General features: G+C 40.6%; 1 protein-coding gene across 1 annotated transcript in view; it reads right to left on the bottom strand.

The window, feature by feature from the left end:
* The window catches only part of BTNL9 (butyrophilin like 9), a 46,288-nt gene that overhangs the window by 17,592 nt on the left and 10,156 nt on the right, over positions 1 to 18,540 (bottom strand). The window contains exons 5-7 of the mRNA XM_055302202.1: positions 13,423 to 13,551; positions 13,189 to 13,221; positions 12,890 to 12,910 (exon numbers count right to left, since the gene is read on the bottom strand). Coding sequence (XP_055158177.1) covers positions 12,890 to 12,910; positions 13,189 to 13,221; positions 13,423 to 13,551 — 183 coding nt within the window. The remainder of the gene's footprint in view (positions 1 to 12,889; positions 12,911 to 13,188; positions 13,222 to 13,422; positions 13,552 to 18,540) is intronic.

Raw genomic sequence — 18,540 nt, forward strand, 5'->3', positions numbered from 1 at the left:
GGACACATTCCTGGAGAGCCATAAACTACCAAAACTGGAGCAGGAAGAAATAGAAAAACTGAACAGGCCAATAACCAGGGAGGAAATTGAAGCAGTCATCAAAAACCTCCCAAGACACAAAAGTCCAGGGCCAGATGGCTTCCCAGGGGAATTCTATCAAACGTTTAAAGAAGAAACCATACCTATTCTACTAAAGCTGTTTGGAAAGATAGAAAGAGATGGAACACTTACAAATTCATTCTATGAGGCCAGCATCACCTTAATTCCAAAACCAGACAAAGACCCCACCAAAAAGGAGAATTACAGGCCAATATCCCTGATGAACATGGATGCAAAAATTCTCAATAAGATACTAGCCAATAGGATCCAACAACACATTAAGAAAATTATTCACCACGATCAAGTAGGATTTATCCCTGGGACACAGGCTGGTTCAACACTCGTAAAACAATCAATGTGATTCATCATATCAGCAAGAGAAAACCAAGAACCATATGATCCTCTCATTAGATGCAGAGAAATCATTTGACAAAATACGGCATCCAGTCTCTGATCAAGACTCTTCAGAGTGTAGGGATAGTGGGAACATTCCTCGACATCTTAAAAGCCATCAACGAAAACCCCACAGCAAATATCATTCTCAGGGGGGAAACCCTGGGAGCCTTTCCCCTAAGATCAAGAACAAGACAGGGATGTCCACTCTCACCACTGCTATTCAACATAGTACTGAAAGTCGTAGCATCAGCAATCAGACTACAAAAAGACATTAAAGGCATTCAAATTGGCAAAGAAGAAGTCAAACTCTCCCTCTTCGCCGATGACATGATACTCTACATAGAAAACCCAAAAGCCTCCACCCCAAGATTACTAGAACTCATACAGCAATTTGGCAGCGTGGCAGGGTACAAAATCAATGCCCAGAAATCAATGGCATTTCTATACACTAACAATGAGACTGAAGAAAGAGAAATGAAGGAGTCAATCCCATTTACAATTGCACCCAAAAGCATAAGATGCCTAGGAATAAACCTAACCAAAGAGGTAAAGGATCTATACCCTAAAAACTATAGAACACTTCTGAAAGAAATTGAGGAAGACACAAAGAGATGGAAAAATATTCCATGCTCATGGATTGGCAGAATTAATATTGTGAAAATGTCAATGTTACCCAGGGCAATTTACACATTTAATGCAATCCCTATCAAAATACCATGGAGTTTCTTCAGAGAGTTAGAAGTATTTATTTTAAGATTTGTGTGGAATCAGAAAAGACCCCGAATAGCCAGGGGAATTTTAAAAAAGAAAACCATATCTGGGGGCATCACAATGCCAGATTTCAGGTTGTACTACAAAGCTGTGGTCATCAAGACAGTGTGGTACTGGCACAAAAACAGACATATAGATCAATGGAACAGAATAGAGAATCCAGAAGTGGACTCTCAACTTTATGGTCAACTAATATTCGATATAGGAGGAAAGACTATCCACTGGAAGAAAGACAGTCACTTCCATAGATGGTGCTGGGAAAATTGGACACCCACATGCAGAAGAATGAAACTAGACCACTCTCTTGCACCAGACACAAAGATAAACTCAAAATGGATGAAAGATCTAAATGTGAGACAAGATTCCATCAAAATCCTAGAGGAGAACACAGGCAACACCCTTTATGAACTCAGCCACAGTAAATTCTTGCAAGATACATCCACCAAGGCAAAAGAAACAAAAGCAAAAATGAACTATTGGGACTTCACCAAGATAAGAAGCTTTGCAGAGCAAAGGATACAGTCAACAAAACTCAAAGACAACCTACAGAATGGGAGAAGATATTTGCAAATGACATATCAGATAAAGGGCTAGTTTTCAAGATCTATAAAGAACTTCTTGAGCTCAACACTAAAGAAACAAACAATCCAATCATGAAATGGGCAAAAGACATGAAGAGAAATCTCACAGAGGAAGACATAGACATGGCCAACATGCACATGAGAAAACGCTCTGCATCACTTGCCATCAGGGAAATACAGATCAAAACCACAATGAGATACCACCTCACACCAGTGAGAATGGGGAACATTAACAAGGCAGGATACAACAAATGTTGGAGAGGATGCGGTGAAAAGGGAACCCTCTTACATTGTTGGTGGGAATGTGAACTGGTGCAGCCACTCTGGAAAACTGTGTGGAGGTTCCTCAAAGAGTTAAAAATAGACCTGCCCTACGACCCAGCAATTGCACTGTTGGGGATTTACCCGAAAGATACAGATGCAATGAAAAGCCGGGACACCTGCACCCCAATATTTATAGCAGCAATGTCCACAATAGCCAAACTGTGGAAGGAGCCTCGGTGTCCATCGAAAGATGAATGGATAAAGAAGATGTGGTTTACGTATACAATGGAATATTGCTCAGCCATTAGAAACGACAAATACCCACCATTTGCTTCAACGTGGATGGAACTGGAAGTTATTATGCCGAGTGAAGTAAGTTAATTGGAGAAGGGAGAAGAAATGTGCGCGAAATATCAGAAAGGGCGACAGAACATAAAGACTCCTAACTCTGGGAAACGAACTAGGGGCGATGGAAGGGGAAGAGGGTGGGGAGTGGGGGTGACTGGGTGACGGGCAGTGAGGGGGGCACTTGACAGGATTATCACTGTGTTATTCTGTATGTTGGTAAGTTGAACACCAATAAAAAATAAATTTATTATTAAAAAAGAATTGTTATAATAGTTACTGAAGATATAGTATTTATATATAATGTAATATTACTCAGGCATAAAAAGAATGAAATTTTGCCATTTGCAAGGTATTGATGGGACATAGATGGAGCTAGAGAGTATTATGGTAAGCAAAATAAGTGTGTCAGAGAAAGACAAATACCATATGATTTCACTAATATGTGGAATTTAAGAAACAAAGTAAAGGAGCAAACGGGGTAAAAAGAGAGAGAGGAGCAAATCAAGAAACAGGTTTTAACTGATGGCTATCCAGAAAGAGGTGGGTCAGGAATGGGTTAAATATATAATTTTGATTAAGAAGTTCACTTGTGAGATCCCTGGGTGGCGCAGCGGTTTGGCGCCTGCCTTTGGCCCAGGGCGCGATCCTGGAGACGCGGGATCGAATCCCACGTCGGGCTCCCGGTGCATGGAGCCTGCTTCTCCCTCTGCCTGTGTCTCTGCCTCTCTCTCTCTCTCTCTCTCTCTCTGTATGACTATCGTAAATAAATAAATAAATAAATAAATAAATAAATAAATAAATAAATAAGTTCACTTGTTATGATAACTATGGAGAGGTATATGGAAGTGTTGTTTCACTTTATTGTTCACCTGAAACTAATATTACAATGTATGTTAACTAATCAGAATTTCAATAAAAACAGCAAAACGACAAAAGTTGACAAAATGGATAAAAAGGAAGACCTCTTTATATGCTGCCTACAAGTGCCCCATTTAGATCTAAACGCACCAGAGATCGAAAGTGAGCGGATATAGAAGCATATGTCATTCAAATGGATGTCAAAAGAGAGCCAGAGTAGCAATACTTTCATTGGACACAAAAAAGACTAAAACAAAGACTGAAAATTTATGAAGAAGGGTACTATATAATAATAAAGGGAACAATCCAACAAGAAGATATAGCAATTGCACATACTTATGTACCCAACACAGGAGCACCCAAATAAATAAAACAGTTAATAACAAAAATAAAGGAACTAGCTGATAATAATACAATAATAGTAGGGGACTTTAACATCCTACTTATAGCAATGAAACAGAAAATTAACAAGAAAACAATAGCTTTGAATGACACAATGGAATAGATGGATTTAATAGATCTATTCAGAACACTGCATCCTAAAACAGCAGAATACACATTCTTTTCAAGTGCACAGGGAAACTTCTCCAGAATAGATTACATACTGGATCACAAATCAGGCCTCAACTATTCAAGGTCTAATCAGGCCATGCAACTTCTCTGACCACAATATTATGAAACTAAAAGTCAACCAGAAGAAAAAATCTTGAAATACTCCAAACACATGGAAGTTAAAAAACAAGCTACTATACAATGAATTAATCAATCAGAAGTCAATCAAAAAGAAATTTTTAAAAAGTACAGGGAAACAAATGAAAATGAAACCACAATGAGCCAAAACTTTGGGATGCAGCAAAAGCAGTTCTTAGAGGGAATAATATAGCAATACAACTTACCTTGAGTAGCAAGAGAAAGCTCAAATAAACATCCCAACCTTGCACCTAAAGGAGCTAGAAAAATAACAACAAACAAAACCTAAAACTAGCAGAAGGAAATAATTAAGATAAGAGTAGAAATAAATGATATAGAAACTACAAAAACAATAGGACATATTAATGAAACTAGGAGCTATTCTTTGAAAATATCAACAAAATCTATAACTCGCTGGCCAGATTTATCAAGAAAAGAGAGAAAGGACTCAAATAAGAAAAAGTGAAAGATATTATAAGGGAAAGAAGTGGAAATGAGTGGGAAAAAAATAGAGTGGAGACAAACCATGAGAGACTCCTAACTCTGGGAAACAAACAAAGGGCTACAGAAGGAGAGGTGGTGGGGGATGGGGTAACTGAGAGATGGGAACAGAGGAGGGCAATTGATGGGATGAGCACTGGGTGTTATACTGTATGTTGGCAAATTGAATTTAAATTTTAAAAGTAGGGAAAAAATTGGCAAAAATAAAAAAGTAGTAGTAAAGATTTAAAAAACTATAAACCAACAGATTGAACAAACTAGAAGAAATGGATAAATTCATAGAAATATATAAAATTCCAAAACTGAAGAGGCAAGAAATATAAAACTTGAAAAGACTGATAACCAGTAAAGAAATTGAATCAGTAATAAAAAAAAAAAAAACCTCCCAACAGATCAAAAACACAATGAGATACCACCTCCCACCAGTCAGAATGAACAAGTTAGGAAAAAATGAACAAGTTAGGAAAAAAAACAGATGTTGGCAAGGATGTGGAGAAAGGAGAACCCTCTTAAACTGCTGGTGGGATTTGCTTCGACGTGGATAGAACTGGAGGGTATTATACTGAGTGAAATAAGTCAATTGGAGAAGAACAACATTATATGATTTCATTCATTTGGGAATATAAAAAATAGTGAAAGGGAATAAAGGGGAAAGGAGAAAAAATAAATGGGAAATATCAGAAAGGGAGACAGAACATGAGAGACTCCTAACTCTGGGAAACAAACAAGGGGTGGTGGAAAGGGAGGTGGGCGGGGGGTAGGGGTGACTGGGTGATGGGCACTGAGGGGGGCACTTGATGGGATGAACACTGGGTGTTATGCTATATGTTGGCAAATTGAACTCCAATAAAAAAATGAAAAAAAAAACTGCTTGTGGGAATGCATACTGGTATAGTCACTCTAAAAAACAGTAGGAAGTTTCCTCAAAAAGTTAAAAATAGAGTTAACACCCTGCAATTGCACTTCTAGGTATTTATCCAAAGGATACATATATAGTGATTTGAAGGGGAACATCCACCCCAGTGTTTATAGCAGCAATGTCCACAGTAGCCAAACAATGGAAAGAGCACAGATGTACATTGGTAGATGAATAAAGAAGATGTGAGATCTATCTATCATCTATCTATCTATCTATCTATCTATCTATCTCATCAAAAAGAATGAAATCTTATCATTTGCAATTATGTGGATGGAACTAGAAGGTATTGTGCCAAGCAATGTAAGTTAGGAAAAGAGAAATACATTATTTCACTCAAATGTGGAATTTAATAAACAAAACAGATGAACATAGGATTAGGGAGGGAAAAATAAAATAACATGAAATTGGAGAAGGAGACAAACCATAGGATACTCTTTTTTTTTTTTTTTTTTTTAAGACTTATTTATTTACGGGATCCCTGGGTGGCGCAGCGGTTTAGCGCCTGCCTTTGGCCCAGGGCGCGATCCCGGAGACCCGGGATCGAATCCCACGTCGGACTCCCGGTGCATGGAGCCTGCTTCTCCCTCTGCCTGTGTCTCTGCCTCTCTCTCTCTCTCTGTGTGACTATCATAAATAAATAAAAATTTAAAAAAGACTTATTTATTTACTTATTCATGAGAGACATGCAGAGAGAGAAAGAGGCAGAGACACAGGCAGAGGGAGAAGCAGGCTCCTTGCAGGGAGCCTGACGCGGGACTCAATCCCGGGTCTCCAGGATCACACCCTGGGCCAAAGGCAGCGCTAAACCGCTGAGCCACTCGGGCTGCCCGGATACTCTTAATCATAGGAATCAAACAGAGGGGTGCTGGAGGGGTGGGGGTAGGGGGATGGGCATGGGGTAACTGAGTGTGGACATTGAGAGCACTTGATGTAATGAGTACTGGGTATTATATGCAACTGATGAATCACTAAACTCTACCTCTGAAACTAATAATGCACTATATGTTAATTAATTGATTTTTTAATTTTTATTTTAAGTTTTTTATTTATTCATGAGAGACATGGAAAGAGAGGCAGAGACATAGGCAGAGGGAGAAGAAGGCTCCCTGCAGGGAGCCTGATGTGGGATTCAATCCCAAGACCCTCTTAAACTGGATCGTGACCTGAGCCAAAGGGAGACACTCAACTGCTGAGCCACCAGGCATCCCAATTAACTGATTTTTAATAATAAAAAAAAAAACTTAAAAAAGAAAACAAAACTTGATGGGATGAGCAGTGGGTGTTATTCTATATGTTGGCAAATTGAACACCAATAAAAATAAATTTAAAAAAATAAAATAAGATAAAAATAAAATAAAACAACAACTTCCAACAAAGAAAAGTTCAGGACCAGATGGCTACACAGGTAAATTCTATCAAACATTTAAAGAAGAGTTAATAATTATTCTCCTACTATTTAAAAAAAATAGAAAAGGACAGAAACCTTCCAAATTCATTCTGCGAGGCCAGCATTACCCCAATACCAAAACCAGAAAAAGATACTAAAAGAAAGAGAGAAAACTACAAGCCACTATTTCTGATGAACAAAGATGCAAAAATCCTCAACAAAATACTAGCAAACTGAATCCAACAATATATTTAAAAAATCATTCACCACACTTAATTGGGATTTATTCCTGGACTGCAAGAGTTGTTCAATACTTGCAAATCAAGCAACATGATACATCCATCAATAAGAGAAAGAATAAGAACCATATGATCACTTTGATAGATGCAGAAGGACAAAGTACAATATTGATTCATGACAAAAACCCTCAAAAAAAAGAAAACCCTCAACAAAGTAGGTTTAGAGGGAATATACCTCAACATATGGCTACTCTTGGAAGCCTGGGTGGCTCAGTGGTTGAGCGCCTGCCTTCAGCCCAGGGCGTGATCTTGGAGTCCCAGGATTGAGTCCCACATCGGGCTTCCTGCATGGAGCCTGTTTCTTCCTCTGCCTCTCTCTCTCTCTCTCTCTCTCTCTCTCTCTCTCTCTCTCTCTCTGTTTTTCATGAATAAATAAATAAAATCTTTAAAACAAACACATATGGCTACTCTCATCACTGTTATTTAACATAATACTCGAAGTCCTAGCCTGAGTTATCAGAAAACAAAAAGAAACTAAAGGAATCCAAATTGGCAAGGAAGAAGTCAAACTTTTACCATTTGCAGATGACATGATACTTCATATAGAAAACCCAAAAGGCTCCACAAAAAAAAAAAAAAAAACCTGCTAGAACTGATACACAAATTCAGCAAAGTGGCAGGATACAAAAATCAATGTATAAAAATCTGTTGTATTTGTATACACCAACAGTGTATAGTGTATTCTGTACACCAACAGTGAAAAAGCAGAAAGAGAAATTAAGAAAAAATCTTGCTTACAATTGCACCAAAAACAAGAATCTTAGGAAAATCTAACCAAAAGTGAAAGACTTGTTCTCTGAAAACTATAATACTCTGATGAAAGAAATTGAAGATGACACAAAGAAATGGAAAGACATTTCATGTTCATGGATTGGAAGAACAAATATTGTTAAAATATCTGTACTACCCAAATCAATATGCACATTTAACACAATCCCTATCAAAATACCTATGGCATTTTTCACAGAACTAGTACAAACAGTCCTAAAATTTGTATAAAACCACAAAAGAGGGAGCCTTTCCCCTAAGATCAGGACCAAGACAGGGATGTCCACTCTCACCACTGCTATTCAACATAGTACTAAAAGTCGTAGCATCAGCAATCAGACAACAAAAAGACATTAAAGGCATTCAAATTGGCAAAGAAGAAGTCAAACTCTCCCTCTTCGCCGATGACATGATACTCTACATAGAAAACCCAAAAGCCTCCACCCCAAGATTACTAGAACTCATAGAGCAATTTGGTAGCGTGGCAGGATACAAAATCAATGCCCAGAAATCAATGGCATTCCTATACACTAACAATGAGACTGAAGAAAGAGAAATTAAGGAGTCAATCCCATTTACAATTGCACCCAAAAGCATAAGATGCCTAGGAATAAACCTAACCAAAGAGGTAAAGGATCTATACCCTAAAAACTATAGAACACTTCTGAAAGAAATTGAGGAAGACACAAAGAGATGGAAAAATATTCCATGCTCATGGATTGGCAGAATTAATATTGTGAAAATGTCAATGTTACCCAGGGCAATTTACACGTTTAATGTAATCCCTATCAAAATACCATGAACTTTCTTCAGTGACTTAGAACAAATTATTTTAAGATTTGTGTGGAATCAGAAAAGACCCCGAATAGCCAGGGGAATTTTAAAAAAGAAAACCATATCTGGGGGCATCACAATGCCAGATTTCAGGTTGTACTACAAAGCTGTGGTCATCAAGACAGTGTGGTACTGGCACAAAAACAGACACATAGATCAATGGAACAGAATAGAGAACCCAGAAGTAGTCCCTGAACTTTATGGTCAACTAATATTCGATATAGGAGGAAAGACTATCCACTGGAAGAAAGACAGTCTCTTCCATAGATGGTGCTGGGAAAATTGGACATCGACATGCAGAAGAATGAAACTAGACCACTCTCTTGCACCAGACACAAAGATAAACTCAAAATGGATGAAAGATCTAAATGTGAGACAAGATTCCATCAAAATCCTAGAGGAGAACACAGGCAACACCCTTTATGAACTCAGCCACAGTAACTTCTTGCAAGATACATCCACCAAGGCAAAAGAAACAAAAGCAAAAATGAACTATTGGGACTTCATCAAGATAAGAAGCTTTGCAGAGCAAAGGATACAATCAACAAAACTAAAAGACAACCTACAGAATGGGAAAAGATATTTGCAAATGACATATCAGATAAAGGGTTAGTTTCCAAGATCTATAAAGAACTTATTAAACTCAACACCAAAGAAACAAACAATCCAATCATGAAATGGGCAAAAGACATGAAGAGAAATCTCACAGAGGAAGACATAGACATGGCCAACAAGCACATGAGGAAATGCTCTGCATCACTTGCCATCAGGGAAATACAGATCAAAACCACAATGAGATACCACCTCACACCAGTGAGAATGGGGAAAATTAACAAGGCAGGAAACAACAAATGTTGGAGAGGATGCGGAGAAAAGGGAACCCTCTTACACTGTTGGTGGGAATGTGAACTGGTGCAGCCACTCTGGAAAATGTGTGGAGGTTCCTCAAAGAGTTAAAAATAGACCTGCCCTACGACCCAGCAATTGCACTGTTGGGGATTTACCCCAGAGATGCAGATGCAATGAAATGCCGGGACACCTGCACCCCGATGTTTCTAGCAGCCATGTCCACAATAGCCAAACTGTGGAAGGAGCCTCGGTGTCCATCGAAAGATGAATGGATAAAAAAAGATGTGGTTTATGTATACAATGGAATATTGCTCAGCCATTAGAAACGACAAATACCCACCATTTGCTTCGACGTGGATGGAACTGGAGGGTATTATGCTGAGTGAAGTGAGTCAATTGGAGAAGGACAAACAGTGTATGTTCTCATTCATTTGGGGAATATAAATAATAGTGAAAGGGAATATAAGGGAAAGGAGAAGAAATGTGTGGGAAATATCAGAAAGGGAGACAGAACATAAAGACTCCTGACTCTGGGAAACAAACTAGGGGTGGGGGAAGGGGAGGAGGGCGGGGGGGTGCGGATGAATGGGTGACGGGCACTGAGGGGGGCACTTGACGGGATGAGCACTGGGTGTTATTCTGTATGTTGGTAAATTGAACACCAATAAAAAATTAATTTATTAAATAAAAATAAAAATAAAACACAACCTCATACATTTGAATTAAAAAGAAACCTATAAGAAAATGTATGATTCCCAGTTTATAGATAAATAAATTCAGGTATTGAAAGTTTAAAAAAAACAAAACACAAAAGACTGTAAATAGCTAACGCTATCTTGAAACAGAAAAGCAAAGCTGGAGTAATCAAAACAGCATGGTACTGGCACAGAAATCAATAGAGAGCCTAGAAATGAACCCACACCTATATGGTCTATTAATTTTTGACAAAGCAGGAAAAAATATCCAATGGGAAAAAAGATAAACTTGTCAACAAATAGTGTTGCAAAAACTGGACAGTAACATGCAAAAGAATGAAACTGGACTACTTTCATAAGTCACACACAAAAATAAATTCAAAATGGATGAGAGACTAAAAGTGAGTCAGGAAACCATAGAAACATTTGAGGAGAACACACCAATAACTTCTTTGACATTGGCTGTAGCAACTTCTTGTAGTTATGTCTTCTGAGTCAAAGTAAACAAAAGCAAAAACAAACTTTGGGACTTCATCAAATTAAAAGCATCTGCACAGCAAAGGAGACAATAAAAAAACTAAAAGATAACAGAATGGGAGAAGATATTTGCAAATGACATATCTGATAAAGTATCCAAAATCCAGATTCCAATTCCAAAATCCAGAAAGTACTTAAAAAATTCAACACCCAGGGGATCCCCGGGTGGCTCAGCGGTTTAGTGCCTGCCTTCGGTCCAGGGTGTGATCCTGGAGTCCTGGGATCAAGTCCCACATCGGGCTCCCTGCATGGAGCCTGCTTCTCCCTCTGCCTGTCTCTCTCTCTCTCTCTCTCTCTCTCTCTCAGTCTGTGTCTCTCATGAATAAATAAATATTTTTTTTTTAAAAATTCAACACCCAAAAAACAAATAATTCAATTTAAAAATGGGCAGAAGAAAAAAAAATCCCCCATTTTTCCAAGGAAGACATACAAATGGCCAACAGACACATGAAAAGATGCTCATCATTACTTATCATCCAGGAAGTGCAAATCAAATCTACAATGAGATATTTCATACCTGTCAGAATGGCTAAAATTGACAGACAACAAAAGAAGCAACATCAGTCAGAGAAAGACAAATATCATATGATTTCACTCATATGTGGAATTTAAGAAACAAAACAAGTGAAGGGAAATAGAAAGACAAACCAAGGGTATTATGCTGAGTGAAATAAGTCAATCGGAGAAGGACAAACAGTGTATGTTCTCATTCATTTGGGGAATATAAAAAATAGTGAAAAGGAATAAAGGGGAAAGGAGAGAAAATGAGTGAAAATATCAGTGAGGATGACAAAACATGAGAGACTCCTAACTCTGGGAAATGAACAAGGGGTAGTGGAAGGGGAGGTGGGCGGGGGGTTGGGGAGACTGGGTGGCGGGCACTGAGGGGGTCGCTTGACAGGATGAGCACTGGGTGATATGCTATATGTTGGCAAATTGAATTCCAATAAAAATTTTTAATTAAAAATAAATAAATAAAAATAAAATCTAGGTTTGCACAGAAAGAAAAAAAAAACGACAAACCAAGAAAAAGGCTTAATTATCAAGAACAAAGCGATGATTACCAGTGGGTGTGTGGGTTAAAGATGTGATGGGGATTAAGGAGAGCACTTGTCTGTATGAGCATAAGGTGATATATGGAAGTGTTGAATCACTATATTGTACACCTGAAACTAAAATAACACTGTATGTCAACTAACTGGAATTAAACACTTTTTAAAAAGGTACTGTCTCCTGGGAAAGGCAACGCTGTACACTAATTCAGACTATGGTGTTAATTACTTATTATAGTTGGCCTTCCACAAGATTAAGTGGACTACAAGCCAAGCTTCTCTAATCTCATAATTTCTTCTGGATGTTTACTGGGACATATGAAGTGGTTCTTGAGGTCTTCCCCACCCCACCTGCCCCCTTGGTAGTCTTCCTCCATGCTACTCTTCCTTTGGATTTACTGTCCCCTCCTCTGTACAGACACACACAGCCCATGGTTTCAAGGTCTTGAGTCCCCCTGGGGGGAAAAGTGAACCTGAAAAATTAGTCACACTTTGGTGCAAGTTAAAGGTACCTTCCTTCGCAGTGGCATTTGAATTAAAAAGAGAAAGACGGGGGGCTCCTGGGTGGCTCAGTGGGTTAAGTGCCTGCTTTAGGCTCAAGTCATGCTCCCAGGGTCCTGGGATGGAGCCCTGGGACAGTGGGCTTCCTGCTCAGTGGGGAGCCTGCTTCTCCCTCTCCCTCTGCCACTATCCCTGCTTGTGCTCTCTCTCTCAAATAAAATCGTTTTAGAAAGAGAGAAAGATACCTAGGAAGATGAACCAGTGGGAGTAAAACGTTTAATGGTGGAACCATAAACAAATTGTATAATTTGCAGGAAAGGGGCAGGTAGGGTTTGTCTGAGGGTCTGAAGTCAGTCCTCAGCTGCAGATGAGTCATGGGGGAGTGGAGAGATGGGAAGTGCACACGGATGGATCTAGAATTAGATCGTTGCCATCCTCTCCACTGGGAGCCTAAACCTACTGAACACCTTCCGCAGCTCACTCATCGGGTTACCCCGCTAGTCCGCAGCCAGAACTGTGGGCGTGGCACCCAGAACTTACCCAAGTTCGCTGTGAGTATCTCTGGAAAAGAAACGAAGAAAAAAGGAAAAATCTCAGTTGAACACTGAGGCCTCACTTCCTCCAAAGTGCACAGACTGGGCCCTCGTGCGCTCTGGGGAACCTGGACGGACCGCACGCACTGGTGCTTACGGGAAGCGGCAAAGCAAATCTCCAGCACACGGAGTTTCTGTCCCGCTTCCAAGCGCCCAGGTCTGAAGTACCCAGCAAAGTTCTCCTCCCCGCACCACTTTCTGCTACTTGGGGAAGCGGGCAAAGAATGGGCCTTTTTCCCTGCTTACCTTTGTCCTTGTCAGCCTGCTCCTTCCGTTTTTCTGGAAGAACGAAGGAAGGGGAGCGTGCGTGACGGTAAGCGCTCGCCTCTCCTCCCCGTGTCCCACCCAGCTCCGCGCTCCCGCAGGAGGTCGCCTCCGAGCTACCCCCGCCGCCCGCCTCCAGCGCCTTCCTCCAAGCAAAGCCGGCGCCAGGCGGGAGACCACCTCCCCCCCCCCCCCCCCCCCGGGCTGGCCCTGTACCTTGGGACCTCCGTTGCTTCTGAAAGAAGTACAGCGCCAGAGTCACGAGGAGAGCCAGGAGGAGCGACAGGCCCACCAGAATCCCGAGGAAAGCCCTCTTCCAAGGGGAGTTTCCGGGTAAAAATACGTCTGGAAAATACCTCACAGGGAGTTGCTTCACTTTAGGCGCCACTAAACACTAAGTGATAAGCCTATTCTGGACCCAGCGTCCCGGAAATCATTCCAAGGTGGCAGGCGTTAAGCCTCCTGGGCAGCACCATAGCAATCCGTAAAATGGGCATGAGAGCGGCCGCCCTGGGCGCCCTTCCCAGGTAGGAGCCTGAGGAATGGTAGCGGACTTGAACTCGCTTAGCAGAAATGGAAAATGCAAATTGAAGGACGTGGAAGGAACCCCCACCCTCTCCCCCAGCTTTTGACCATGGCCCTGCCCGCCCTAAACTTCTCTCTATAATTGCCCTGTTTCTGAAGAACAGGAGGTCCAAGGTGTTGGTATCCAAAAGCCAGTGAATTATTGCTATCTCCACGGTCAAACCCACAAGTCATTGTTCTTGCAGACATTTGCTTCTACTTCTCATCACCCTTTGGAAGAATTGTTAGCAGAAACCACCCATACCCTAACTGCCAGTTCCCTCTTGTCCTCTCCAGACTCACTGGGGAGACTTTGCCCTCAGGCAGGCAGTGGCCCAGGCCACCTCTGCCAGGGGCAGTAGGCAAAGAGATACATGCAAGATGGAAAGTAACCCTGTAGAAATACAAATCAAAACCACTTTACACCGGTGAGAATGGCTAAAATTAACAAGACAGGAAGTAACAAATGTGGTGAGGATGTGGAGAAAGGGGAACACTTTTACCCTGGTGGAAATGCAAGTTGGTGCAGCCACTCTGGAAAATAGTATGGCAGCTCCTCAAGAAGTTAAAAATAGAGCTACCCTATGATCCAGCAATTGCACTACTGGGTATTTACCTCAAAGATACAGATGCAGTGAAACCCCAGGACACCTGCACCCCAATGTTTATAGCAGCAATGATAACAATAGCCAAACTGTGGAAGGAGCCTCAATGTCCTTCAACAGATGAATGGATACAGAAGATATGATCTATATGTACAATGGATATATACAATGGAATATTATTCAGCCATCGGAAAGGACGAATACCCACCATTTGCTTCGATGTGGATAGAACTGGAGGGTATTATGCTAAGTTTTGAAATAAGTCCATCAGAGAAAGACAATTATCATATGGTTTCACTCATATGTGGAATATAAGAAATAGTGAAAGGGACCATAAGGGAAAGGAGGGAAACTGAGTAGGGGAAAAATTAGAGAGGAAAACCATGAGAGACCTGGGACTCTGGGAAACAAACACAGGGTTGTGGAAGGGTGGGGAATGGGTAGCTGGGTGCCGGTCATTAAGGAGGGTAAGTGATATGAGGAGCACTGGATGTTATACTACATGTTGGCAAACTGAACTTAAATAAAAAAATAAAATAAGTTATAAAAAAGAGACAGTAACCCTTTAGAAAATCTTGTGGAAATTTAACAATAATTTGGTGTCTGTTGGAGATAATTATTTTAAAAATAATTTTTATCTCAGCTTTATCTCGGTGGTCTTTTTAGAAATACATTTTTCTTCTTTAACTGCAGTAAAATATTTGACAAAATTCACCATCTTAACCATTTTTAAAGGTACAATTCAGTGGCATTAAGTTACTTTCACATTGTTGTGGATTATCATCACCATCCATATCCAGAACTCTTTTGGTCTTCCCAAACTGAAATTAACACTAACTCCTCATTTCCTGCCCACCCCCTCCACTCTCTGGCAACTGGCAACTTCCATTCTACTTTCCATCTTCATGAATTTGAATACTCTAGGTACCTCCCTGTAAGCGAATCAAACAATATTTGCCCTTTGGTGTATGGCTAATTTCACTTAGCTTTATATGTTTTTGTGGTTTTCAAATTAGTTTTTCTAGTAGTGCATTCTTATTGTCTTGTACAAAAGTATTGGGCCACAGGGATTGGTCCCTCACTACACATGATTTGCAAAGCTCAGACCTATAAGTCAAGCACATGAGAAAATGCTCCACATCACTTGCCATCAGGGAAATACAAGTCAAAACCACAATGAGATACCACCTCACACCAGTGAGAATGGGGAAAATTAACAAGAAACAACAAATGTTGGAGAGGATGTGGAGAAAGCTTCTTGCACTGTTGGTGGGAATGAAAACTGATGCAGCCACTTTGGAAAACTGCGTGGAGATTCCTCAAGAAGTTTACAACAGATCTTCCCTATAAACCAGTAATTGCACTGCTGGGGATTTACCCCAAAGATACAGATGTAGTGAAATGCCGGGACACCTGCACCCCAATGTTTATAGCAGCAATGTTCACAATAGCCAAGCTGTGGAAGGAGCCTTGGAATCCATCGAAAAATGAATAGATAAAGAAGATGTGGTTTACATATACAATGGAATATTATTCAGCCATTAGAAAGGACGAATACCCACCATTTGCTTCAACGTGGATGGAACTGGAGGGTATTATGCTGAGTGAAGTAAGTCAATCGGAGAAGGACAATAATTATATAGCTTCACTCATAGGAGGGATATAAAAAATAGTGAAAGGGATTATAAGGGAAAGGAGGGAAAATGAGTGGGAAAAATCAGAGAGGGTGACAAAGCATGAGGGACTCCTAACTCTGGGAAACGAACAAAGGGTAGTGGAAAGGGAGGTAGGCAGGCAGATGGGGTGACTGGGTGATGGGCACTGAGGAGGGCACTTGACGGGATGAGCACTGGGTGTTATACTATATGTTGGCAAATCAAACTGCAATAAAAATAAATAAATAAAAGTAAGGAAAAGAAAAAATTTCACATATATCCTTTTTTTGTAAGTTTCCTTATAGATTATTTTTCCTGCATTTCCCCCCTATCTTTGTACTGTGACTTTTGGTCTCTTCTTTCCATGTAAAGACCCTTTTAATATTTCTTGCAAGGCCAGTTTAATGGTCATGAACTGCTTTAGTTTTTATTTGCCTGGGAAACTCCTTATCTCTCCTATTCTGAATGTAGCTTTACTAGATAGAGTATTCTTTCCTGAAGATTTTTCCCATTCAGCACTTTGAATATATCATGTCATTCCATTCTGGCTTATAAAGTTTCTGTTGAAAAATCTCTTGCTAACCTAATGGCTCCTTTGTAAGTTACTGACTTCTTTTATCTTGTTGCCTTAAAGATTTTTTTCTTTATCACTATATTTTGGAATTTAATTACAGTATTTTGGGGATCCCTGGGTGGCTCAGCGGTTTAGCGCCTGCCTTTGGCCCAGGGCGCGATCCTGGAGTCCTGGGATTGGGTCCCACATCGGGCTCCCAGCATGGAGCCTGCTTCTACCTCCTCCTGTGTCTCTGCCTCTCTCTCTCTCTCTCTCTCTCTTTTTCTCTATCATGAATAAATAAATTAAAAAAAATAATTACAGTATTTCTTAATGTGGGTCTCCTTTTGTTGATTTTGATGGAGTCCTCTGTACCTCCTGGGTCTGGATATCTGTTTATTTTCCCAGCTTCGGGACGTTTTCAGGAATTATTTCTTCAAATAAATTTTGTGCCACCTTTTTTCTCTCTCTTCTTCTGAGACTCCTATAATATGAAGTTACTAAGTTTGATGGAGTCATTGAGTTCCGTAAGTCTATTCTCATTTTTTTTTCATTTTTTTTCTCATTGTTTTTTCTTCTCTTGTGTTCACCTTGTTGCTTTCCATTACTCTATCTTCTAGGTCACTACTTCATTCCTCTGCTTCTTCATGCTTGCTGTTTTCATCAAGCATGTTTTGGTTTCATTTATTGTGCCCTCTGCTATGTTTTTCCTTATCTCTGTGTTAAGTGCTTCATTCATGTCCTCCAGTCTTTTCTGAAGTCCAGTAAGTATCCTTATGATCATTGCTTTAAATTCTGTATCACGCATGTTACTTTTATCTGTTTCACTTAGATCTCTTCCCTGGCCTTATCTCATTCTTTCATTGTGATAAATTTCTGTCTCTTCATCTTATCCTCTCTGTGTCTATTTCTGTCTGTTAAGAAAGTTCTCTGCTATTGAAAGTAGTGCTTTATGAAGAGTAGGTCCTAGAGTGCCCTGCAATAGATTGTCCCCCATTTCCCAGGAACTGGCACTTCAGGGAAACATACTACGTGTTTCACTTATGCCTTGCTGTTGTGTTTGAATCACTATCTTTTCAATGTAGTTCTCTACCCTCACTCTCTTCCTGTTGTGGTTGTGCTTGCTCTCTGTGATGTTAGTGGAACCCAGGCATGCTAGTTCTGAGTGGATGTACCCACTGGGGAACATGGGAGTGGTGGTGGTATTAGCAATATTTGCATTGGGCCACTAGTCCAATGCCAGATCCCCGAAAGCACTATGGTGGCTGGGGGCTCTTGCCAGACTGGTTGGGGGTACAAGGCTGGTAACAATGCTCAATGATGGCTGGGTGCAGCTGGGCCTGGCTTGTGATGATGGCTGGTGATACATGGCTGGGCACTGCACTGCAGCCTGGCATGGTGTCTTGTGGCAGTTATGCATCTGTTGGCTGGGTAGGGTGCATGTTCAGCTTTAACAAAATTTGCCCTGAGCTCTGGGTTGAGACTGTGTGTCTGTGCAGTCCTACTCCAGCACCTGGCTCTGTGTTTATGCTGGGATTGGGGGTGGGAAATAGTGCCTGCCAGCTCCCTCATTTTTAGAGAAGTCCCCCAACACTCTCTGAAATCAGTATAAATAGATATGACTCCCATTTACCCCAGCTTTGTTAAACTGCCTTTTCTTTCTTTTTTTAAATAATAAATTTATTTTTTATTGGTGTTCAATTTGGAAACATACAGAATAACACCCAGTGCTCATCCCGTCAAGTGCCCCCCTCAGTGCCTTTTCCATGTTGCCTCTCTGTGCAGGCTGCCGTCTCTTTAAAGGCAGCAACCCACCTGTCACTTGCACTGCCAACTTACCCAGTGCTGAGTCAGCTGACTTTTAAAGCTCTAGGCTCGGGGATCCCTGGGTGGCGCAGCGGTTTGGCGCCTGCCTTTGGCCCAGGGCACGATCCTGGAGACCCGGGATCGAATCCCA

This window comes from Nyctereutes procyonoides, unplaced genomic scaffold (assembly GCF_905146905.1).
Source record: "Nyctereutes procyonoides isolate TBG_1078 unplaced genomic scaffold, NYPRO_anot_genome, whole genome shotgun sequence".
Taxonomy (NCBI): domain Eukaryota; kingdom Metazoa; phylum Chordata; class Mammalia; order Carnivora; family Canidae; genus Nyctereutes; species Nyctereutes procyonoides.